This window comes from Rhinopithecus roxellana, chromosome 4 (assembly GCF_007565055.1).
Source record: "Rhinopithecus roxellana isolate Shanxi Qingling chromosome 4, ASM756505v1, whole genome shotgun sequence".
Classification (NCBI taxonomy): domain Eukaryota; kingdom Metazoa; phylum Chordata; class Mammalia; order Primates; family Cercopithecidae; genus Rhinopithecus; species Rhinopithecus roxellana.
Genome location: NC_044552.1, coordinates 168,717,890 through 168,743,095, shown reverse-complemented (window position 1 = coordinate 168,743,095; position 25,206 = coordinate 168,717,890). Strand labels below are relative to the sequence as shown.

Below are 25,206 nucleotides of genomic sequence, written 5' to 3'. Positions count from 1 at the left end.
CTTTCCTTTGCCTCTTGTAAAATTTGACTTGGCAACAATGACATCGTCATGCTCATTGTCCCAATATCCATCCTGTCATAGATCTTAATGTTTTTGATCATTGCATTGAAGTAGAAGTGCCACCCACAGTGATACCAGATCCCATTAATAAGCTTAAAGGCGATTGCAGTTTTAATTCCATAGTTATTGAATATCCAGTGTGTGTAAGGCCTGGAGGCAAGCCAAAGGACACTAACTTCTAAGAGCTCCATCTAGTTGGAGAGAAACCTGTATGCCACAACATACAGTGTCCTTGCCTATGTGGGGTTGAAGATGTCTGTGTAAATAAAAGGAGCCTCTGCTATTTTAGTACCAAAAAAAAAAAAAAAAAAAAAACAGAATTATACAGAAAAGGACATTTCTGTGCATAGTTTCCTAGTGTATTTTCATACTATATACTATACATGTATTTATTGTCATTTCAGACATATATGTGTATATATGTATATACACACACATATATTTATTTCTTGCTATAGTCATATGAAATAGATTAGCTAGATTGTATTTTTAGTCACATTTTATAGTTGAGGAAATTGAAACTTATTCATGATGACAGAGCTGGCCGGTAAAATAGTCAGGATCCGCATTCAAGTTTTCTAATTTCAAATTTTATAATTTATTCACTATTTTTATTTACATCGTTGTGCCTTTTTTGTTTTAAATATAGAAATTTCAGTGGTTCAGGTCACATATGCTTCATTTATAAAATAAAGAGCTCGACTATATTTATGGCTCTTTCTAGCTCTAAAATTCTATTCTTAGTGCTTTTGAGGATTTCAGTTTTGTATTCATAGGGATGCTTGAGAGTTTGAACTTACAAAGTGGAGAAATTTGATACCAGTTCTTTTTGAGCTTTTTAGACCAACCAGAAGAGATTTTAAATATTATCCAATTCATACTCTTAATAATTTCAGGAATCTTTTTCCTAACATCCTGAGAGTGGGTTTCCCAGCCTCTGTTTGAATGGACACATTGATAGCTTAACTCTTACATAGGTCTTGGGAATATACAAGAGCTCTCAGTTGTGTCTATGGGTGTCTATAAAGTATGGACAAGGGAGAAGAGAAGGAAATAGAGGATGGGAGGGATGGAGAAAGAGATAGGTATAAGACAAGAGGATGAAGGTTATGTGTAAGATAGCCTGGGTTTTGGTGATATAATATTAATAGTTGACTTTTTTGCTAGCAATTGGAATCCATGCCATTGAAACCTCTTGCCTTAGGTTCTTTTAATTTTACTACCTTGGTCCATGTAACCATGAAAAAACCCAGGAAATAACATACTTTTTGAATTCCCTATTAATTTTTATTGCTGTTTTGTGAATTCTGTTCTACCACTACTTCTTTAAGAAAAATTGAGTTTGATTTTTCTCTTTAGCATTGTGTTCTTAAAGGGACTTCCCTTTTTGTAGAAAAATAGATAATTTAACTAGCTGACTGTTTTAATTTCTGATCGCATTTCTCTTATTAAGACTACCTTGAATTTAAAGGTACAAAGAAATGATGCATTACCTGAAGAACATTATGATAGCTGTGGTTGAGTCTATGATTAACAAGTTTGAAGAAGATGAGACACGAAATCAAGAGAGGCAGAAAAAAATCCAAAAGGAGAAAAGCCATAGTTACTGCACAGACAATTGCTCTGATAGTGATTCGTCATTCAATCAGGTGTGTTGCTTTGTTTTGCATTTATGTCTTGAAATGGTGTTTAACAATAGCTTCAATAAATTATTTCTTAGCCATATTTTTCCTGCTTTCTTAAGATTCAGAAGAAAAATAAACAATAAAATTAAATAACCTAATATTAAATATTTAGTCCACGAAATAACATCTTATAGAATTATGTTCAGTGAGTAGCTACATTATATCTGAGACAATTCTTGGTGAAATGAGGAAATTAATGTATATTGGAATTAAAAAAATAGCGTGTTGAACCAAATCTGCTTAAGCTCTAGTTAAAACATCTTATTCCCAGTTAATCTGCATTAAAATTTAACTAAATTAGAGATTACGTGTCGTGATAAAACATTTTCTTTATACATTCTCTGGAGGTGAAGGTTGTGAATTGTTTTAAAACATTAAACTTTTTTTTAATGTCAAGAGATTTGAGGTCTTACGTTTTCTACTACCAGGTTGTAGGAACACTTGTCATTTGGCTGCAGCAAAATTAAGAGAAAGATGGGGCCAGTGGCTGGATTGGCCCTAATAGAAGACAAGGAAAACTAGCTGGACTAGAGCCTATGCATGTGCCATGGACTTGTACACAGAGACTACCAGGCCAAAAGAAGCCTGTCTGACCTTAGTGTCGATCTCACCTGGTATTTTTAGTCAAACATTTTTCACCTAATAAGGTATACCGCAGGGACATAACTATAAAATAGATCCTAACCATATTCCAAGAAGGGATTTGAGGATTTTGGGTGAAAACATGAACAAATATGTATATTGGTCAGATTGGGACTGCATGATTGAGGGAAAAATGGTTTTGGAAATATTGGAAGCATAACTTAAAGGTTATGCTTTGTGCATTGCCACCTGTGCATTGCCACCATTGCATCATTTAGCAGGAGAGATTATGCTGAGTAGTGAACTTTTCAAGTCAAATTGATTACCTGATGTGATGGAGGACAAGACAAAGATTGTGAATTTTCTTCATGTTGTAACCCTTAATCATTTCTTGTTGAGGAACTGTGTGCAAAAAGGTGGGGTATAGAGATTTTAGTTTAATGCAGTCAGATGACTTGTTTAGTAAGTTTATTGAGCTGCTTCTTCAAATCAAGGACTTTCTGGACTTAAAAGGCACAAAAAACACAATTTTATGACTCTGGGGGCTCACAAGATTATATGCTCTTACTTGCTGAACCACCTGAATACATTGAAATTGAAACATAAGAAAAAAAGATGGAGCATTTGTTCTTTTTTTTTGTTTTTGAGACGGAGTCTCGCTGTGTTGCCCAGGCTGGAGTGCGGTGGCCGGTTCTTGGCTCACTGCAAGCTCCGTCTCCCGGGTTCACGCCATTCTCCTGCCTCAGCCTCCCCAGTAGCTGGGACTACAGGCGCCCGCCACCTCGCCCGGCTAGTTTTTTTGTATTTTTTAGTAGAGACGGGGTTTCACCGGGTTAGCCAGGATGGTCTCGATCTCCTGACCTCGTGTTCCGCCCGTCTCAGCCTCCCAAAGTGCTGGGATTACAGGCTCGAGCCACCACGCCCGGCCGGAGCATTTGTTCTAAGAAGTACAGGTATTCAGATCTAAATAGGACCGATTTCGTAGCTGGCGGTTAAGACCTTGCCAAATCCCAAATGCTGAATTATTTCCAGTCATTAAAATGATAGATTTTTGAAACATGCAAAGCTTTGGTAGAAATGGGGTTATAGTTTTTGAAGATGTTCTTTTTTTTTTTTTTTTTTTTAATCTTGTTTTGTTTCAGTTCTTGAGGAGGAATCAGGCTTTAAGTTTCCCTGGATTTCTTTGGGAGGTCCACAGGGTATATATAAGTTTTCACGTGTCTACCCTATAAATACAACTTTGTTTTAGAAGGCACTAATTGAGTTGAAAGCGAACTCTGCCCATCAAGAAGGCATGGTATCCCTGGACTTTTGGGAAGAAGCCTAAGAGTGCCAGAACTGTCCTGAAAGCTCTTTCAGTATGTCCAGGTTCTAAGAGATATTGGGTATAGTTTTGCTTATAGTGAAATGAGACTCTCTTTCATATAGCTGACCTAAGAGAGGCTGAATATATTCAGAATTGAAAATATCTCTAAAAATATATTAGTCATTCATTCCAATAAATATTGACAATCTTATTCATGCCTTCAAAATTGTTGTTTCTTGCTGTGGAGTGAAAAAAAGATCTGAATTTTCCTATGAATAACATTGTAAACAATGCTGATGTTAACTGTTTTGATATTAGTGAAATACTTGTGTTTCGTGAATAGAATGGGCTTTAATTCATTGTTACTACTTAAAAAATTGCAGCCTGATTATATTTGGAGTTTTGACCCATTATTGAAAAGCAGGAGACTGTTAGTGTAAGTGTGAGGATATTAAAGAACAAAGGGGAGATAGTAGTTGTTACCATAGTTGCAAAGCATTGCTATGAAAAGATTTGGTATTGTGATTAAACCTGGAGCAAGTCTCTGCAAGATAATGCTAGAAAGATAGAAATAATAATACCAGCTCTAATAATAATACCTGCCGTATACTGGTCCCTGTACTTAGCTTTATATTCACTATAGATATTATTAGTCCATTCTACAGAAAAAAGCGAGGCTTATAATAATAGTTAAATAATTTCCCCAAACTTGAATAGCTAGTGAAGGGGGGACTTTGAGTTTAAAACTGGCCTCTCTCCCTGCAAAGTTGGTTCTCTTTATTCTTTTCCCAGCTACCTGGAGACTGCTTGGGTGTAAGTTATGGTTCCACCACTTACTAGCTGTGTGGCCTTGGACAAATTTCTTAACTTCTTTGTGCTGTAGTGTTTCCCATTTGTAAATGGGGATGAAAATACTACTTACCGTATAGGGTTGTTGAGAAGATTAACTGAGTTAATGTATGTCTTATGTTAGAGCAGTGCCTGGCACACAGACACTGCTTTATACAGGTTAGCTTTTATTGGTGACATCTCTTAAGGGGAATGCTGAAATGGACACAATTCAGAGACACACTCAAATATAAAAATTTCTCAGCTGTGATCCTATATGATTTCAAACTGATCATCTCTGGGCCATTTCTAACTGCTTGGGAAATTAGAGGATTACCTCTGATATACATTAAGCTTTCAGAATTCATATCCTTTCCTCTTGCAGTTTTTCTTTCTTTCTCTTCCTCCGTAGTAATTAGTATAGTACAGCACAGGCATTGTGCTGTTTTATAGCATGCAAGCTACTTTATAACCTTCCAAGGGAACTTCACCCCAGGGTGTGTACCTTTATGCAGAAGGTGAGTTTAGGAAAATAGTCACCTATTACTCTTGCCTGACACCAACATGTTTAAAGTATTCACCCTTCCTTTGTTTTCCAAGCAACTTCTCTTTGAAACCCATCCTTTGGTACCTGTCGTACATAGAATAATGGTCCTCTCAAAGATGTCCATGTCCTAATCCCTAGAACTTGTGAACATGTCACATGACATGACAAAAGGGACTCTGCTGATGTGATTAAGTTAAGGACCTTCAGATTGTAGGATGATCCTGAGTTATCCAGGTGGGACCCCTCTCATCACAAGGGTCTGTGTAAGAGAAACCCAAGAGGATCAGAGTCAGAGTAGGCACTGGTAAGACTGACATAGAGATTGTGCTGATGTGATTGCTGTTTCTGAAGATGAAAGTAGGCCATAAGCCAAGGAATGAGGGTGGCCTCTAGAAGCTGGAAAAGGCAAAGAAACAGATTCTCTCTTTCCTGGGAGCAACCTGAGCTCTATGTTGCTAAGCTTTGGATTCTTCCAGTAAGAATTTTCTTGAGTAGGCTTTTTTCCTTTTTGGGTACATGGCCTTTCTCCTGTCATTCAGAGTATGTCCTTTCAATTATCCTAATTTATTTTATGCTATTCAAATCTTAATCAGAATATCTTGAGTTCAGCAACTATTTTCTGGCCTCTACTAAAATCTTCAAAGCTCTACAATGCTCTTTTTGGTGAAGAATTCTGCCTTTGAGGATTTTATACAACTACTGAGAAATGGCAAGATACTGATCTCTTTTTTTGGCAACATCACTTAGAGCAATAGGATTAGCTACATCCCAACCTGTACTTCAGAAGTTCCTCAATGTCTGGCTACCCTCACCTGATAAGATTTTAATTATTGCCAGGCGTGGTGGCTCACTCCTGTAATCCCAGCACTTTGGGAGGCCGAGGTGGGTAGATCACGAGGTCAACAGATTGAGACCATCCTGGCCAACATGGTGAAACCCCATCTCTACTAAAAATACAAAAATCAGCCGGGCGTGGTGGCACATGCACCTGTAGTTCCAGCTACTCGGGAGGCTGAGGCAGGAGAATTGCTTGAACCCGGGAGGCAGAGGATGCAGTGAGCTGAGATCGTGCCACTGCACTCCAACCTGGGCGACAGAGTGAGACGCCATCTCAAGGAAAAAAATAAAAAATAAAAAATAAAGGCCAGGCAGGCATTGTGGTTCATCCCTGAAATCTCAGCACTTTTGGAGAACAAGGCAGGAGGATTGCTTGAGACCAGTTTGGACAACATAGAGACAAGGTCTCTACACACACACACACACACACACACACACACACACACACACACACAACACCTTAGCTTGGCATGGCATTGTGTGCCTGTATTCCCAGTGATGGGGGACTGAGGCAGGAGGATTGCTTTGTTACAGGAAAAGTGGTCTTGACCCAGAACCCAAGAAAGTTCTCAGATTTTGTGCAGGCAGGAATTCAGGTGCAGTGAGAAGAGATAGTTTATTGAAAGTTTATTGCCAGCATCTGTTGTTTCCTTACTTTTTTTTTGAGCCGGAGTCTCACTCAGTTGCCAGGCTGGAGTGCAGTGGCACAATTTTGGCTCACTACAGGCATGTGCCACCATACCCAGGTAATTTTTGTATTTTTAGTAGAGACGGGGTTTCACCATGTTGGCCAGGATGGTCTCGATCTCCTGACCTCGTGATCCGCCCACCTTGGCCTCCCAAAGGGCTGGGATTACGGGTGTGAGCCACCATGCCTGGCCTACTATTATACTTTTTATTTTTAGATGATGTTTTAGATATTATGTATGTTTAAATTGCCTTTGGTGGGAAAAATACCTTTTCTTTCTCCAAAATATCCTATAATCTACTATAAACTTTTTTATAGATGGAAGTTTTTACTTCAGGATTTTTTTCACCAAAGAAATAAGGAGAAAGGCTAGGGAAAGTATAGGAAAGAAAGAGAACAAAACAGTCCAAACAGCACTGCAGCTGTGCCTATGGTACTATTGGTAGCTTTTTTTTACTTGTTTGTTTTGTTTATCTGTCTGTTTCATTCATCTCACATTTCTGAGTATGCAACATTTTGGCTTTGTGTCTTTTGAGTCTTACAATGTTATATATATTTTAATTGCTTGCAAATAATAGTTTTCATATACATGAAGGTACACTGTTCTACTGCGACATTCAGTTCCCATTTAAAAGTCTTGGGAAGAAAAATTCTAAGTCGCTGCCAAATCAAAATAGATCATCTCCTTCTCTTGTCTGAATTATGTTTTGTGCTTGGAATTATATTGAAAAAGTAACTTATAGCAATATTTCTAAAAGCCTTTTAAATAAATGAATGTCCTGTCAATTGTGTTACAGAGTTACAAATTTTGTCAAGGAAAATTACAATTGATTTTAGACCAGTTGGATCCTGGGCAACCTAAAGAGGTAAGTTTCAAGGATAGCTGTTAAGTTTCATGCAGATAGCATATATTTACCATATATGAGATTACAATCAGTAGCAACCAGGTAGGTTCCCTTGAGGCTAAAGCCTTTATGATTATGGGCAATCCTAGACCGATATCCATGGTAAATTTTCAAGTCCAAATGAAAAGTCACAGAGTAAGGGAGGTTTTCCTTAGAGAATTGTCGTGGTTTGGAAGAGGAAATCTTTATCTTTAGCATCAATTTCAAAGGGATAAAGTTACAGGCAGTTATCCCCCAAACTGTTCTTTCACTGTTGTTTTATATGTAACATTGTAGTCATTTCTTAAGAAAAAAGATTTTTAATTATTTTTCTACTTTCAGAAAATGTGAACATCTTTTAAAAATAATTATTTTTAATGGTCAAATAAAAATTGTGTATATTCGTCTTGTATAACATGTTTTGAAACATGTATACACTGAGGAATGGCTAAGTTGAGCTGCTCTAACATGCATTGCCTCACATACTTATCATTTTTTGTGGTGAGAACATTTAAAATCTACTCTCTTAGCAGTTTTCAAGAATAAAGCATTGTTATTAACATAGTCATCATGTCATCATGTTATACAGTAGATCTCTTGAATTTACTTCTCCTAACTAAAATTTTGTATCCTTTGACCAGCATCTACCCATGCCTCCCCTAACTATCTGAGCAATTTTGACTATTTGTTTATTTTTTAGAAAAATTATATATATATAATTTTATATATATATATAAATTTTATATAAATTTTATATAAAAAATATATATATAATTTATATATAAAAAATATATATATATATTTAAGATAGGATCTTACTCTGTCACCCAGGCTGAAGCACAGTGGCGCAATCATGAGTCATTGCAGCCTCTACCTCCCCAGGCTCAGGTGATTTTCCCACTTCAGCCTTCTAAGTAGCTGTGACTACAGATGCACGCCACTGCACCTGGAGAAATTTTGTATTTTTTGTACAGATGAGGTTTTGCCACATTACTTAGGAAGATCTGGAAATACTGTGCTCAAGTGATCCACCTCTTGGCCTCCCAAAATGCTGAGATTATAAATGTGAGCCACTCTGCCAGGCCAGAAAAAGGATTTTTCAGATAAGCAATTATATTGAATTGTGTCTGTTTATATTTTACGAGATTGTACAAATCACTGTTTATGAAGACTTATTTCATTTGAAAGTCAGCATGAAATAGAAAATATGATAGGATTTTTTTTTTTTTTAATCTAAGCCTTTTATGTATTGGTATTTGGTCTCAATTTTTAAAATTATTTTTCTCAACCTATTAAATATAAACTGAATGAATAGTTGTGATTTACTCCTACTGAAATTTTCTAAAAAATCATAGAGAAGAATACTTTTTTTCTTCTCAGCATTTTGCATTATGATTTATTTTCTGGGTTCATATTAATAATAACATCTTTCAAAAAATATTGGAAATGAGTTTTGAATTTTTTATGATAAAAATCCTGTTGCCTTCAATTTAAATGGATGATTTGGAAATCTATGCTTGTTTAGAAACCTTCATTTTGCTTCTGCAAGTAGTAAATTCTAAATGGGATTTTTTCCTATAAATTTCCTGAAATGGAAAAATTACTTAACATTGTAAATGAATTACTAATTTTAAAAACTCTTAATATTTCCCTTACTACCTATCACAAATAAAGTTATATTCAGGAGTTCTTTCATATAAATATATGGACAGTTTCAAATATATGTATATTCTTTGTCTGTTTTGTCTAAAAGTTGGGCCCTGATTCAGAGTGTCTGATTTGCTGAGGTTTTGGCTCCTGTCTTTTAGGCCTCACCTTTTTAATGACTAGGCTTTAGTTGTTTCCGTTGGGAAATGACCACATTTTGAGGATGAGGCTGGAATTAGTGTGTTATTATTCACTACTTGGATATTGAGTGGGAGAAAGGCTTTGTTCCATTCTTCATTGGAGTGGAACTATTCTCTACTACTTTCCCTTGGGTCATACTGTTTTGAGTGAATTCTGATTGCATTTTGAGAAGACTGATTAAGAAGTAAGCTTTCTATGAAAATACATAAATTAGATTTTGCATCCCACTACTGAATGACTTCCTTTTTTTTTCTACCTAAGTAGTCAGAAGGCCAGAAAATATGGTATAGCACAAGTTCAAACTGATTGTTTTGTGAGAATCGTTCATATATCCTAGAATGGGAATGCTTTGCCGGGGGCATATCTGGGCAACATTTTGAAATTAAAGCCCTCAAACTGTAGGAATGGCCTAGAATAGGGAAAGCCTGTAGGACAAGGCCACTGGAAAACATTGGTGATTCTGATTCAACTACTGTTCTTCCTCCCGTTCCACTTAGACATGATACCTAAAATCTCCTACTACATTCAGTATTTTAATTTTGCTTTACACCAACAGCAACTGTTTTTTTCTCTGCTTAGCACTTAGTTTAAAAAATGATTTCTCAAGAGCTTTTTAATATAAAGGCATCTGATAAATCACTCTTTATAAATTATCCAGACTTTGCCTTTTAGTAGTTTGTTAAATATTGTTTTGGAAAAGTGGCATTATTTTAGTGACTGAGTATTAATAAAAGTCTTTTAAAAAATTGTAGGTGAGATACGAAGCCTTGCAAACACTATGTTCCGCTCCTCCATCTGATGTCCTGAACTGTGAAAATTGGACTACTCTCTGTGAAAAACTGACAGTGTCTCTTTCAGATCCTGATCCTGTGTTTAGTGTAAGAAAATGGTTATAGAAATATTAAAAATAATATGTTTTCCCACCATTCTAGAAATAAGTAGAATATGACAGTTATGACGGTTTTCCTTTTTTTTTTTTTTTTGAGACCAAGTTTCATTCTTTTTGCCCAGGCTGGAGTGCAATGGACACTGCCTCGGCTCACTTCAACCTCTGCCTCCCAGGTTCAAGTGATTCTCCTGCCTCAGCCTCCTGAGTAGCTGGGATTACAGGCATGCCACCACCACACCCGGCTAATTTTTGTATTTTTAGCAAAGATGGTGTTTGATCATGTTGGCCAGGGTGGTCTCGAACTCCTGACCTCAGGTGATCCACCCACCTTGGCCTCCCAAAGTGCTGAGATTACGGGCATGAGCCACCGCGCCTGGCCAATAGTTTTCTTTAATAGTAGCTCACACGTTTATGGAACTTCAGTTTCAGCTTTCTAATTGTCAAATTTTCTTAAGAAAATTTTATGATTAGATTCAAAATATGGTCATACTTCATTGCCAAATAATACACTGCTACCTTGTGCATTTTGTCTTGTAAAGGAATATCCTAGTATTTTATTTTATTTTTGTTTTGCTCTTTGAGACAGGGTCTTGCTCTGTCACTCAGGCTAGAGTGCAGTGGCATGATCACAGCTCACTTCAGCCTCAACCTCCCAAGCTCAAGTGACCTTCCCACCTCAGTCTCCCAGGTAGCTGGGGATTATAGGCATACACTACCATGCCTGGCAAATTTTTGTATTTTTTGTAGAGATGGGGCCTCACCACATTGCTCAGGCTCGTCTTGAACTTCTGGGCTCAAGTGATCCTCCAGCCTCGGCCTCCCAAAGTGCTGGGATTACGGACTTGAGCCACCACGCCTGGCTATGTCATTGCTTTTGAATAATGCTGTTTTATGATACTCTCAAATTAAAAAAAAAGAAAAAATATTTTAAAAGGATTCATGGTCTATGAAAGTTTGAACAAAAAATGGTGAATTACGGTCAAAAGGACTTATAAACATTTTCCTCATGTATTTAAGTGTTTACTTAGAGATTGCTTAACTGCTTAAAGAGAGAAGCAAGAAAACTAATGCTGAGATTTTAGAAAATAATTTGAGATGAATCATAACGCAAATATAGAAAGTTTCTAAAATTGTAAAATTATGAAGTCAGATATGATTTTATTTAAAATTTGATTTGCATATTACTTTTTAGGAACAGTTATTTTATGATGAAAAGTAAGCTTTACGTGAGCAAGTGCAGTAATTCTGCAGATAGTGTCTATGATGGAAATGAAGGAAAAAAAACCCTGATTATCCAAGAATTACATTTTAAACACAAATTGGATTTCCTTTTAGAGGATCTTTTCTTCCTAATTGATTTATCAGTGAAGATAGTTTTTGCTTTAAAATCGATACGATGTTTGGCATAGAATATAAGGCATGAGAAGAAGAGTTACATTTTGCTCTTTGTTCAGCAAATATGTATTGAGTATCTACAGTGTGTATCATTCTTTAGACACTGGGAACACACCAGGGACAGGACACAAAATCTTTGCCCTCAGAGAACTTAGATTTCAGTAGATAACGCAGACAATAAATAAATATTTGTAGAAAAATATAAGGTATCTCAATATATTTGTCTATTTAAAATCAGTCTACCATTAATGAAGATATGGTTATACTGTAAACAGAAGTGGTTTGGGAATCTCTGTTTGTAGTTGTTGTAAGGGGAAGAAGGTGTTTACCTAATACTTGGATGCAGTTCAACCTTGTTAACACCAGAGGGTATTGTAGACTTCCGGAACTGCTCAATGATCCAAGAACTTCAAGGTGAAAAAAATGTATCTCAGGGTTATCTTTAACATTTCAAGCTCTCTAACGACAGATGCAATTGTAAATTTCCCTTTATTTTTTCTTTTACTTAATAAATACAGAATAGTAGCTGAGTAGGTTTCCTTTATTTTACAAATTATGAAATAACTTTATAAAATAGCAAATTGTAGCCATTTAAAATTATTATGCAGCAAGGTTCAGTTTTATTACTTATGCTAATAAAATTGGAAGCAATTGTTATAGAGGAGAGATGCTAATAAAATTAGTCATTTTGAAGTAGAAAACAAGGCATGGAGTTTTTTTCATTTTAAATTTGTGCTTGATCCACATTCTTTTTGAGTTCAATTCTATTTCTTCATCTCCTTCTCTAAAGGACTCTTACATGCAACTGAGTGAAGCCTATAGAGTTGAAAAGTGTGACAGATACCCATCACTTGCTGCAACTATAAAAATAGACTTTCCAAAGTATTGAATATCCTTTGTTCAGTAGGAATTTCTTGGGGTTATTAGAAGATACCTTTAGTAACTTGGGAAACTATTTCTTGTAAGTGGATTATCTAAACTGATATCAACAGTTATTAATTTTTCCCCCCAGATTAGACTATTTAAGGCAATTTTATGTTTTTATTTAATTGAAAGTCAAATTTCACTATTAGGATTAATCTCATCATGATATTAAAGTAGGTCTAATTAAAAGGATAATAATAGCTACCATTTTAAAGTAACTCTTAGTGCCAGGCATTGTGCTAACTACATCTGTTGCCACTTTTAACTTATTTAACTTCTACTGGTTTCTATTTTGAGTTTTAATAATGTAAAAATTTAAACATAGAGTAATTTTCTTGGGAATAGGCAAAATTATTAGAAATAATTCTAAATCTTTAATTACTGAAGCTACCCATGTAAGCAATTAAAAATGATGAATTTTGGATTTGGAAATACGGGGTGTTAAAAAAAATTTGGTACTGCCTACTCTGTTCGTTTGTTTGACACCTTTATATAGTCTCCTCTATGAAACCTCACCTTACCCGCTCCTCACCATGTCAGTATCTACTATGGCCAGATTGTGCAGTAATAACTTTCTGTTATTAGATTCACATATTAGTTTTGGTCAGTTTTAATTTTTGCTGACACAAGAGTGTGCCCTTTTTAAATAAGTACATTCTGGCTCTGGTTTCTGAATGTCTTGTTTGTATTTATTTTATTTTCTGGGTTTTTACTGTGTGAAAAATGTTTCATCTCTATTCTATTCTTGTAAGATCTTAGATGCAAATTTTCTGTCTCATTTCCGTAGGACCGGATTTTAAAATTCTGTGCACAGAGATTTTCGCTTTCTCCATTACATATGACCAAGGAAGTTTATACAAGCTTAGGTATGTTTATGAAAACATTTAAAAATGTTTTTGTCATTTGCATGTACTTAAGAATGGATAGGAAATAACTTTTTTCAGGAAACACTGTAAATGAATGATGTAATTTTTTATGTTTTCCGTTTTTTTTCAGCTAAGTATTTGGAGTCATACTTTCTTTCTAGGGAAAATCATATTCCTACTCTTTCAGCTGGTGTAGATATAACTAATCCTGATATGACTCGTTTACTTAAAAAGGTATCCATTTACTAGAATAAGCTTTCATTTTTATTTATTTAGTTTTATATTTGAGGATGCTAATTTTTTGAGAACTATTGTGCACTGCTTTGTAGGTTCGTCTTCTAAATGAATATCAGAAAGAAGCTCCATCTTTCTGGATTCGTCATCCAGAGAAGTAAGTCCCCTCCCAATGTATTCCAGCATAGAACTTAGCAGTGTTACCGCCCCATATACCTTTCAGACAGAAAGAGTAAAGACAGTCTTAATGGACTGACACGATTGGGAAGTGATTCATAAAATTTCTATTTTTATTTTTCTTAAGCTTGTCGTGTTTTATACTTAGCTATGTGAATCACAAGTACCACTTTACATCATTTATCACAAGGTAAAAAGAAAATGTAGCATTAGTTATTATTATTATTTTTTTAATGTGTCAGTGATCTGAAGATCTGCATTAGGTTCTTATTGGTCTTTACTATTACATTTTGGACAAGTTCCTTAAATATTCTTTAAACTTTTTCCTTTCAGCTCTAAAATTTATTCTAAGTTGTAAGAGAATCTGTGAGTCTAAAAAGGAAAGTTAAATTTGCAGATCCAGTGTTGAAGTAAAAAGAACCTGTTGTTAAAGCAGAAACATTGAGTATGAATCCTACCTATGTAATTTATGGAAATAGAAAAAATGTTTCTGAAGATTATATGCTACTTTATACAGTTTGGATGTTATCTAGCGATAGTGCTTTGTGCCTTTTACTAAGTTGTATGATAAATGCCCAATTAACCAGAACACAATTCTGTCACCAGTGGTGAGCCCTTACCTGGCCTATCTAGTAAGTGATTAATGTTTACTCAATTTCATAAATATAAAGTCCTACCACCAGTACTATATAAGTAATTGCATTTCTTTTTTCCCAAACTTTAAGGTATATGGAAGAAATTGTGGAGAGTACTTTGTCCTTGTTAACAGTTAAACATGATCAAAGCCATGTTGTCTCACAAAAGATTTTGGATCCGATCTACTTTTTTGCATTAGTTGATACCAAGGCTGTGTGGTTCAAAAAGTGGATGGTAAGGAAAAATAGAATATTTTTATACCTTTTAGTGCATTGCTGTATCATTTTAATAAATAGCTAATGTTTGAATAGTTACTGTGTACTAAGAGTTCTAATCAGTTTTACATGTGTTAACTCATTTATTATAAAAATTTATGAGGTTGGTGGTATTAATTACCCTCCATTTTTCAGATGCAGTAACTGAGATATGGAGAAGTTAACTTGCCCAAGATTTTTTACCTGTTAAGTGGCAGAGCCAGAATAGGATTTTAAGTGGTATTTCATTTGAGTCTATTTAAGCTGAATGACTTATTCAAAATCTATTTTTTCCTTAGTGTAAAAGCTTCAAAAATTTTAAGCAGATGTGGTATAACATAAGGATTCAATACGTATTTTTTTTGGGCTTAGGAGATATTTTTGAAAGTATTTTTTCATTTGCCTCCCTCCTGAATCTGAAGTTTGGGGAATGTGTTTAGTGTCTGAACCTGGCAATTTCTCATAATGCTGGCACTGACACTAATATTAAGAGTAGAGAGATCTTTATACTGTTACCTCCCTCAACCTCTGTCGAATAAGAGATGTCTGTGTTTGTCAGTAGTAGCAACAGGACTGACTTTTGTGCTCACATTGTTTTCTCTCTCATTCTGTACTGGGCACCTAGGTACTATATTTCTTGCACTTGAGAAGAGAGAGGCTGGGGCATTCATTTACACTTCAGCACAATTTGGATGTTATCTAGCGATGGTGCTTTGTGCCTTTTACTAAGTTGTATGATAAATGCCCAATTAACCAGAACACAATTCTGTCTCCAGTGGTTAACCCTTACCTGGCCTATCTAGTATGTGATTAATGTTTACTCAATTAAATTAAATTAATTTAAAATGAACCCTTTGTTCCTCACATCTAACACTTAAATTTTTTTCGTGATTATCAAATTATACCGTTATTTGAGAAAATATGCAAAATATGTAAAAGCTGAAATAAAATTAAAATTTTCTAATTATACAATGCAGGGATAACAACTGTTAAGATTTTGTTTCATGTAGATATGTTGTATATACTTTTATATTTATCTGTTTAGGTCATCTTTTTTTCTTTTTTTAACAAAATCAGTCATATTTTACTAACTGTAATTAACTTTTTTTCATTTGACTTTCTTATTGCTAGGAGTTGATTCTTAAGAGAATGGGGTACAAATTTATTTAAAAATCACATTCTGAAGTGTGTTCTAGTATACATGAAAATTCATCACATCCTCCTATAATTTTTGCATTTAAGGCAGGAGTTGCCAAATTTTTTATGTAAAGAGCCAGACCATAAATATTTTTGACTTTATGGGCTGTACAGTCCCTATTGCAGCTGTTCAACCCAATTGTTGTAGCTCCAGAGCATCTATACATAATAGGCAAATGAATGGACTTGACCGTTCCAGTGAATTTTTTTTGCAAAATTGGGTCTAGGCAGAATTTGATCTGAGGGCTGTAGTTTGCTGACCCTGGTCTAAGAGATATACTATGAGGATTTCTTTTCAGAACATGGTCAATATTAAAAATAGTTTAATACTATATCAACTTATTTCTCTTATTAAATTTGAAAAAAAGGATTAATAGTTTTTGAAAACATTTTAAGCTACAAGGTTTAAAACACAAGGTTTTGATTAACCTTCAGTTAACCACAACACAATTTAATCAATGTTTAATTAAAAACTCTATTCCCAGCTGGGCACGGTGGGTCACATCTGTAATCCCAGCACTTTGGGAGGCTGAGGTGGATGGATCACTTGAGGTTGGGAGTTTGAGAACAGCTTGGCCAACATAGCAAAACCCCATCTCTATTTAAAAAGCAAAAAAAAGAAAAAGAAAAACAGTACAAAAATCCTCTATTCCCTAGAATTCTGAAAAAATTTTGACTTGTATTATACTGTTTAATATTTTTATTCTTTAAAACATTGTTTTTTATTATACTTTAAGTTCTGGGGTACATGTGCAGAACATGCAGGTTTGTTGCATAGGTATACATGTGCCATGGTGGTTTGCTGCACCCATCAACCCGTTATCTATATTAGGCATTTCTCCTAATGCTATTCCTCCCATAGCACCCCACCCCCTGACAGGCCCTGGTGTGTGATGTTCCCCTCCCTGTGTCTATGTTTTCTCATTGCTCAACTCCCAATTATGAGTGAGAACATGCTGTGTTTGGTTTTCTGTTCTTCTGATAGTTTGCTGACAATAATGGTTTCCAGCATCATCCCATTTCCCTGCAAAGGACATGAACTCATCCTTTCTTATGGCTGCATAGTATTCCATGGTGTATATGTGCCACATTTTCTTTATCCAGTCTATCATTGATGGGCATTTGGATTGGTTCCAAGTGTATGCTATTGTGAACAGTGCTGAAATAAACATACGTGTGCATGTGTCTTTATAGTAGAACGATTTATAATCCTTTGGGTATATACCCAGTAATGGGATTGCTGGGCCAAATGGTATTTCTAGTTCTAGATCCTTGAGGAATTGCCACACTGTCTTCCACAATGGTTGAACTAATTTACACTGCTGCCGACAGTGTAAAAGTGTTCCCATTTCTCCGCATCCTTTCCAGCATCTCTTGTTTCCTGACTTTTTAATGATCATCATTCTAACTGATGTGAGATGGTATCTCATTGCGGTTTTGATTTGCATTTCTCCAATGACCAGTGATAATGAGCATTTTGTCATAAGTTTGTTGGCTACATAAGTGTGTTCTTTTGAGAAGTGTCTGTTCATATCCTTTGCCCACTTTTTGATGGGGTTATTTGTTTTCTTCTTCTTAATCTGTTTAAGTTCTTTGTAGATTCTGGATATTAGCCCTTTGTCAGATGAATAGATTACAAAAATTTTCTCCCTTTCTGTAGGTTGCCTGTTCACTCTGATGATAGTTTTTTTTGCTATGCAGAAGCTCTTTAGTTTAATCAGGTCCCATTTATCAATTTTGGCTTTTGTTGCCATTGCTTTTGGTGTTTTAGTCATGAAGTCCTTGCCCATGCCTGTGTCCTGAATGGTATTACCTAGGTTTTCTTCTAGGGTTTTCATAGTTTTAGATCTTATGTTTAAGTCTTTAATCCATCTTGAGTTAAGTTTTCCCAACACCATTTATTAAATAGGAAATCCTTTCCCCATTGCTTGTTTTTGTTAGGTTTGTCAAAAATTTATTCTTTTTTTTTGAGACGGAGTCTCTCTCTGTCACCCAGGCTGGAGTGCAGTGGCGCAATCTCGGTTCACTGCGACCTCTTCTTCCTGAGTTCAAGCGATTCTTCTGCCTCAGCCTCCTGAGTAGCTGGGACTACAGGTGCGTGCCACCACGTCTGGCTAATTTTTATATTTTTAGTAGAGACAGGGTTTCACCATATTGGCCAGTTTGAGACCATACTTGAACTCCTCCTGACCTCGTGATTCGCCCACCTTGTCCTCTCAAAGTGCTGGGATTACAGGTGTGAGCCACCGCACCCGGCCAATATTTTTATTCCTAAGTGAAATGAAGAAACTATATTTTGAACACTAATGATATCTTATATAATCTAGCTAAACAATATTTATAGTTTTCCCTGGCTTTGTGCAATGCTATACATTTAAATGTTTTAATTACATCTATATTTTGCTCCAAGGAGAGAGTTAAAGCTCTTTTGACACTTTGAATCATTTTTAATTATAGTTGGCAGAAAATGATTAGGGTACTGTCACTTTAGAGCATTTCAGTGTTGGCAGATTTCTGCACATGTAGACCATACAGTATCCTCTTCAGTATAAGAGTTGTGCTTTTTTTTTTTTTTCCCCCATTGTGTATCTTTTTTTGGATTCTGTCATATGCATACTTTTTTGGTGGTGATTTTAAAATAGTTTAGTGTGGAAATTGGACACAATTGATGGATAGAATGTTCTTCTACTGGTCGGTCACTAAATGATCTGCAAGTTTTTTGATATGATTTGCATTCTTGTGATTGCTATCCTCCTAATCCAGTGCACACATAAACACCTGTCATTGACTATAATGGTTTAAATCTAAGCTATTGTGTGATTTATGATGTGATTGAAGATAATGCAGGAAAAATAGATTTTGAGTGGCACAGCTTGAGTATTAAATATCATTTCCTTTTAATTTTAGCATGCACATTATAGCAGAACTACAGTATTAAGACTTCTTGAAAAGAAATATAAGTCTCTGGTAAGTCTGTAATTCCTTTTTTATGTTGAGAAATAATACTACCAAAATATATATGATGTAATAACTTGAATATGCAAAGTTGTGTGGTGATAATTAATATTGGATAATGAAGCAATTCGCCTTTTATGTGATCTTAAACTACCATCCTGTGGAACATAAAGTGATAACAATAGAGACTTAAAATGAATGCAGTCAGGATAGCAATTAGAAAATATGTTTTATGTATATAGTAAATTGGCTTCTATAAATAACAAGCTGGTTTGAGAGAAGCCATATTTTTAAGCAGTAGCATGTAGTTTGATTCAGATCAAGTATTATTAAAGCCATTACTTCTATAATATAGACCCATATTTTTCAGTGAAAATTACATGACAAAAGTCATAATGATAAATACTTTTGCATTTTCAGTAATTGGTTTGAGTTATACCAAATGTGGACTTAATACTCTAAAATATATTACCAAAATCATCTACATTTGTTACTACTAGTAGAACAATGTATAAGGGTACTGAAAGAATTAAAAAGAAATCAGCAAGTCTAATAAATAATTGACAAAATGAAAACCACAAAATTTATTAAGATATTCAAATGTTATACTGATACAGCTTTGAGTCAATAAACATCGTTTATGTAGTTAGGCAGAACCTTGATTTAGAAGTCACATGAAGAAAAGATTCTGAAATTGTGATTTTTGGTTGAGTGCAGTAGAGCATAAAATGAGGGAAGGAGAACAATAATTGTTTTGTGTTTGAGAATCAAGAGAATTGAGCAGCAGCAGAAGAGAGGGATATTGAATAATAGGGTAAGAATTTATTTGTAAAGGTAAAATATACTTAAAAATTTTTAGAGAAATTGAATTTAAATAATTCTTTCTCCACATTTCATTTTTCTCTCATTCCCATTTAAACAAAACTTTGTTTTTGCTTTATGAGCATAGACTGATACAGAAAGGAAAAATAAAGAACAGGATGATTTTTTCCCCATGGTTTATGTACAGATAATAAGTCACTGTTGCTATCACAGAGGCTCCAGTGAAAGTATTTCAAATAAGGTTTTTTACAGATTAATTCTTAAAATTGGTTTCTTATTTGAAAAGTTAACTATACCTTAACTTTTAACCTGCAAATGGAATTATGTCATTATAAATCATCTTAATATTTTATCAACTTAGTCAAATAGTTTATTTTATGTATATAGTGTATCAAACTTTTTTGACATTTCAACTTAAACCTCCTTTGCTCTAAAAAGCTTTCCTAAATTTACAAAGTATCAAAATATTATTCATGTTATATTTATTGTTTTAAAGTAAACTTGGCCCCACTTTTGAAAATAAACATTGGGGAAAATGATGCAAGATCTGTTTATTCCCTTTGTATTTTCAGAATCAAGGATCAAATTTTGTGCATCTGTGATGGAAATTGCAGACCACTCCATCAATTTGTGTTTCTGTTCTATAAGAGATTCTTGTGTAAGAACTTTACTCATAGCAGCCTGTTTAGCATGATGATCTGCTGATATATTTCCTCTAGCTTCTCATCATTGCTCTCTGATGTCGTTTTCTGCAGTGATGAAATATCTGCATTGTACAACATGGTAACCATGAGCCACATATGACTGCTGAAAACTTGAAATGAGACTAGAGTAAATGGGAAACTGTATTTTTAATTTTATTTAGTTTTTATTAATTTAAATTTAAATAGGCATGTGGTTGGTGGCTACTGTATTTGTGTGGTTCTATTCTATCTTATGTTTATGACATTTTCAGTAGGTGGCATTAAGCTGTCAATTTTTGTATATGCTGTTGGTTTTTTATAGATATCCCTGAAAAAGTTAAGATAATCTTTGTTTCTATAGCATCTCAAAGACATGAACTGGTTAAAAGTTTTGGCTGTCAGCGTAAATATTTAACCTTTAATTTTTAACAATTTGAATCTTGATTCAGTCAACCCCTAAAGGAATGGTTTCTGAAATGGCTTTATTTAGTGCCATTTTTACTGCTCTCTGAAAGTCATTTTAAAAAATGACTTGACGGCTTGGTCATTTAAATTCTCCGTTGGTTTTTCCTGTCTTATTGTCTTAGTTAACCTTTTTAAAAATCTCTGTCTTAGGGGTTAACAATTAAATGAACTGGCTGGTATATATTTGATAGTATAGGGCAATAAGTATCAAATACAACCCTGAATTTTATAGCAAATTTGTGTCTATTTTCACAGGGGTTAGAAAAATCATTCATTATACTCCCAACTTGACTCTTTAGACTAGTATTTAAATTCACCTACTATAGATCTGCTTTCTGCTCCTGTGGTTTAAAGGGATGTCATGTAATGTGATTGTTTGTGTCCTGAGATTATTCCTTTTCTTTCCTGTGATTGCTGCCTTTTCTCAAATAAATATAGCATGTTTAAGAAAATATAAGGGAAAGAGTAGAAGGAAAAGAAGGGAGTGTAAGTAAGTGGATAGTGAAGATAAAGCTGGGTAGGAATTGTTGCAAGGAGGGTGGATTTCTAAAGCCTTGAATGAATGAAAGAGTCTTTGAGAGAGATTATTTTGGAGACAATGTTTTGAGTTTTCAGTTAAAGAAGCAGTCTATTGTTTGTTCTTTTGTCTTCTAATTCTTTAGAGCTTCTCTTAAGTGCATTATTTTATAAATTTTTCATGTCAAGAGTTTCCTAAAGTGTCAGTTGTTATTTTAATCCACTTCTGTTTTATTTTGTTTTTTGTTAGAAAATGGGTCAGAGGTTCTAGGTAGAGATAGGGGAGAAGTATTGAAGCAAAAAGATGTTTAATACATTGTATAATAATCCAAGCAAAAGATGATGGAACCATGGAAGAAGGATAAGACAGAATTGGGATACATGGATGGACTCAAAATACTTTATTTAGGATGCAGGATTTAGAGGACTTTTGAATGAGGGGGTTGTGATTGAGGCCTCAGACAATTGATGATTAATGTCATTCACTGAGATAAGTAACACAGTGGGAGGCACACATTTGCTGGAAAAGATAATGATTTTTAGATTTGTTAGATTTAGTCATATTTGAAATGCAGATTTCTAGGAGGCATGGGTCTGGATCCCTGACGTTTGATTTAGAAAAGACTTGTAGATATGGGAGGGGGAGGGGTCCCCAAGACAACCCCCAGGTTTAATGATTTGCTAGGAGGAGTCATAGGATTCAGCATATAGTTATGCTCTCAGCTATCATTTATAACAATGAAAGGATACAAAGAACAATCAGCAAAGAGGAAAAAGTTCATTGAGTGAAGTGTGGAAGATATGAAATCGCTTCCAAGAGTCTTTTCCCCACTAGAATCACATAAGACATGCTTAATTCTTTCAGCATTGAATTGTGGCAACTTATGTGAAATGTTATACACCAGGGAAGCTCATTAGAAACTCAGTGCCTGGTTTTTGTTTTTGAGGAAGGGCTGCTGATCACATGGAAACCCTCTGCCTCGTACATACCAGGGTCCAAGACTCCTAGAGGTAAAGCAGGTATTTCTCATAAATCACATTACTTGTGTAAACATTGTCAGCCATTCGCAGTTCTCAGAATGATGACAGCCCACCTGAAATGCAAGTTCCTAGATGCTATCAAAATCCCACCTTGTAAGGAGGCCTTTTCTAAAGCTAGAAGTCCTGTTATGTTACCTGTTTTCTGAGTGCGACTGAGGCCATAGCAATGAACAAGATGGGAAAATCCAGTGATTCCTTGATGCTACAATTATGAACTTGCTTCTTTTCAAACCTTCATTTCCTTTCCTATCTAAAGCTTAATTAAGCCTTCCTTCCACTTGGATTCCATCTGCTTCTTCCTCTTGTATATATTTTTTTTCTATCAACTCTCCCCTTTCTCTCCTATAGAGTCAAAACTCTTCCTCTCTGTTGGCTTCCCCCAGTAACATTTAAGCATAACCATATCCTTCTAACCTGAAAAAGAGTTTAATCTTGACTCTAAGATACAGTTGTTGGTCTGTTTTAAAATTTTTCCTTGCTGTCTTTCTTGAAAATAAAAATTATGCTAACTGCCTTTACTTTTTCACTTCCTATTCCTTTATTTGGTAGAGTCTGGCTTTATTCAAACTCTCTGAAACTGATCTTTTCAAGGTCCCCAACAACTGCCTTGTTACCAGACTTAACAATGATCACACCGTATATCACTGGTGACTTTTTTTTTTTTGGGAATTAGGATAAGAGGCCATCGATGGGTAGGCAGGTGCTGAGGAAAGGGGAGAAGATTTGAAGCCCCTGCTTGTGGAGAATGAGAGGAGGAGTTAGAATGGAGACTAGTAGGAGAATCGCTGGGTACAGTAGGGGTTGGAGATCATTTTTTTACTGTGACTCTTTTCTTTGACTTATGAGATTTTTCTTTATCAACTTTTAGCAATTCTGGTATTTGAGATGGAAATAAAGACTTGATCCACTTGATATTTTGCTGCCTGGGTAGGAGGAAAAGATTCTAAGGCAAAGGAACTGGACAAGATAGTTTCTAAAGTTATGGTCATGGCCGCAGAGTTTTTAAATCTTTCACTATAAAATATAAAGTATATATTTATTTCTGTGCAATGACACCAACATTCTAACATTATTGTATTTGTTGGTCCACAAATATTTTCACGGTGTTCACCAGAGTGATGCCATAGTTAAAATGTAATTGAGGAGGCTGAGCTTTAATAGCTAGAAAGGTACTATACTAAATATTTTTCTCAAATATTTCTCCAAAGCATTTTTATAGCTTTGACTTTTAATTCTTGGACTTGAGGGCTGCAAAGTTCTGGAATTAATAACTTATTATTTCATCAGATAACTACAGCCATTCAACAGTGTGTTCAGTACTTTGAACTGTGTAAGACTAGGAAAGCTGAGGACACCTTGGGACATTCAAAGCACTGCAGTAAGTATTATTTCCTCTATTACATACTTTTAAAAATGGTAAATTTTATTAGTAAATAGAGTTTATTAGTAACTTTTATTTTTAAATGATTGTTACTATGGTAAATGAGGTCACTTTTATTAATGACATTGGAAAATATATTTTACACATTTATAAGATACACTATAATCATTATTTTCTATAACAGATCTACATTTGAAATTAATATACAACCATACTGATTCTTATTAGATGCAGTTCTTCAATTCATACTAGGGTATATAACCTAATCTGTTATATTGCAATAATATACAGTCCATTCTTTCCCCTACAGTAATGTATCAGTCATCTAATCAGGCACATATGCACTTTAATGGGAGAAAAACTTCCATAAAATGTTGTTTTTATTTTTGAACACTCCGTGTCACCCCGTGATCCTTCTTTGCTTATTCTCTGTCTGAGCTAAAATGTCCCGAATGCTTCGTAATCTGGCCCCAATTTCTCTGTACGATCTCTTCTCTAGTTATTGACTAAAATGAATCTTCTCTTAGTCTTTTTTGCATACCAATGCCTATACAACATTATTTTTACTCCTACTGCCCCATCCATAATTCCCTACACTAATAGATATCTTATTTATCATGAAAGAAGAAATTGTATTTTATTAATTAATTTTTTTAGACAGAGTCTCGCTGTGTCATCCAGGCTGGAGTGCAGTGGCATGATCTCGGCTCACTGCAACCTCTGCCTCCCGGGTTCAAGCGACTCTCCTGCCTCAGCCTCCCAAGTTGCTGGGAGTACAGGTGCCTGCCACCACACCCGACTAATTTTTTGTAGGTTTAGTAGAGATGGGGTTTCACTGTGCCGGCCAGGCTGCTCTTGAACTCCTGACCTTGTGATACCCCCACCTTGGCCTCCCAAAGTGCTGGGATTACAGGCCTGAGCCCCTGCTCCTGGCAGAAACTGTATTGTAAATTTCAAGGCCTCCCTGCCTATTCTGAATTTTTCTTGCTCTTGCTTATGTCAACGATTTGCCATGTGAACCTGATAGCTTTTATTGTTCTGTTGTTTTTATGTTGTTTCCTTAAGCATATAGTAAGCTCTTTTGAGAGTATGACGATATCTTATACTTTTCTTCATTCTTGGGTGAATTTCTTTATCTAACTTAAAGCAAGGAGGATGGTGATAGACCAATAATTAATGGGTTTCACAAGCTAGTGTTTAGTAGGGGAGGAGAAAGTGTAGAAGTTATAATTTATTCTTCAAGAGAAGGAAAAAGTCATATAAGTTCATGTGTTATCTCATTTACAGACTTACAGATTTCTCTAATTTCTTGATATTAAAATGTAATATTTAGCTCCTTTCCCCCCATTACTCTCTCAGCCCTTCATGGTTTTGCTCTCTTCCCTATCTACTAAAGACCCCAGGGTGCCTCACTGCATTTTTTGTTGTTGTTGTTGCCATGTTTTTAAAAGAATTCTTGCGCATTTCTCTTTCAGAGTTTTCTGCCTGAAGTTGCCCAGCTTTAGG

General features: G+C 35.1%; 1 protein-coding gene across 2 annotated transcripts in view; it reads left to right on the top strand.

Moving 5' to 3' along the window:
* TBC1D32 (TBC1 domain family member 32) overlaps nucleotides 1-25,206 on the top strand; it is a 255,150-nt gene that overhangs the window by 22,639 nt on the left and 207,305 nt on the right. For both annotated transcript variants that reach the window (XM_030929510.1, XM_030929511.1), the window contains 9 exons: nucleotides 1,532-1,709; nucleotides 7,331-7,399; nucleotides 10,018-10,143; nucleotides 13,261-13,339; nucleotides 13,470-13,573; nucleotides 13,669-13,730; nucleotides 14,476-14,620; nucleotides 18,745-18,804; nucleotides 23,607-23,697. In XM_030929510.1, the coding sequence (XP_030785370.1) occupies nucleotides 1,532-1,709; nucleotides 7,331-7,399; nucleotides 10,018-10,143; nucleotides 13,261-13,339; nucleotides 13,470-13,573; nucleotides 13,669-13,730; nucleotides 14,476-14,620; nucleotides 18,745-18,804; nucleotides 23,607-23,697 (914 nt within the window). The remainder of the gene's footprint in view (nucleotides 1-1,531; nucleotides 1,710-7,330; nucleotides 7,400-10,017; nucleotides 10,144-13,260; nucleotides 13,340-13,469; nucleotides 13,574-13,668; nucleotides 13,731-14,475; nucleotides 14,621-18,744; nucleotides 18,805-23,606; nucleotides 23,698-25,206) is intronic.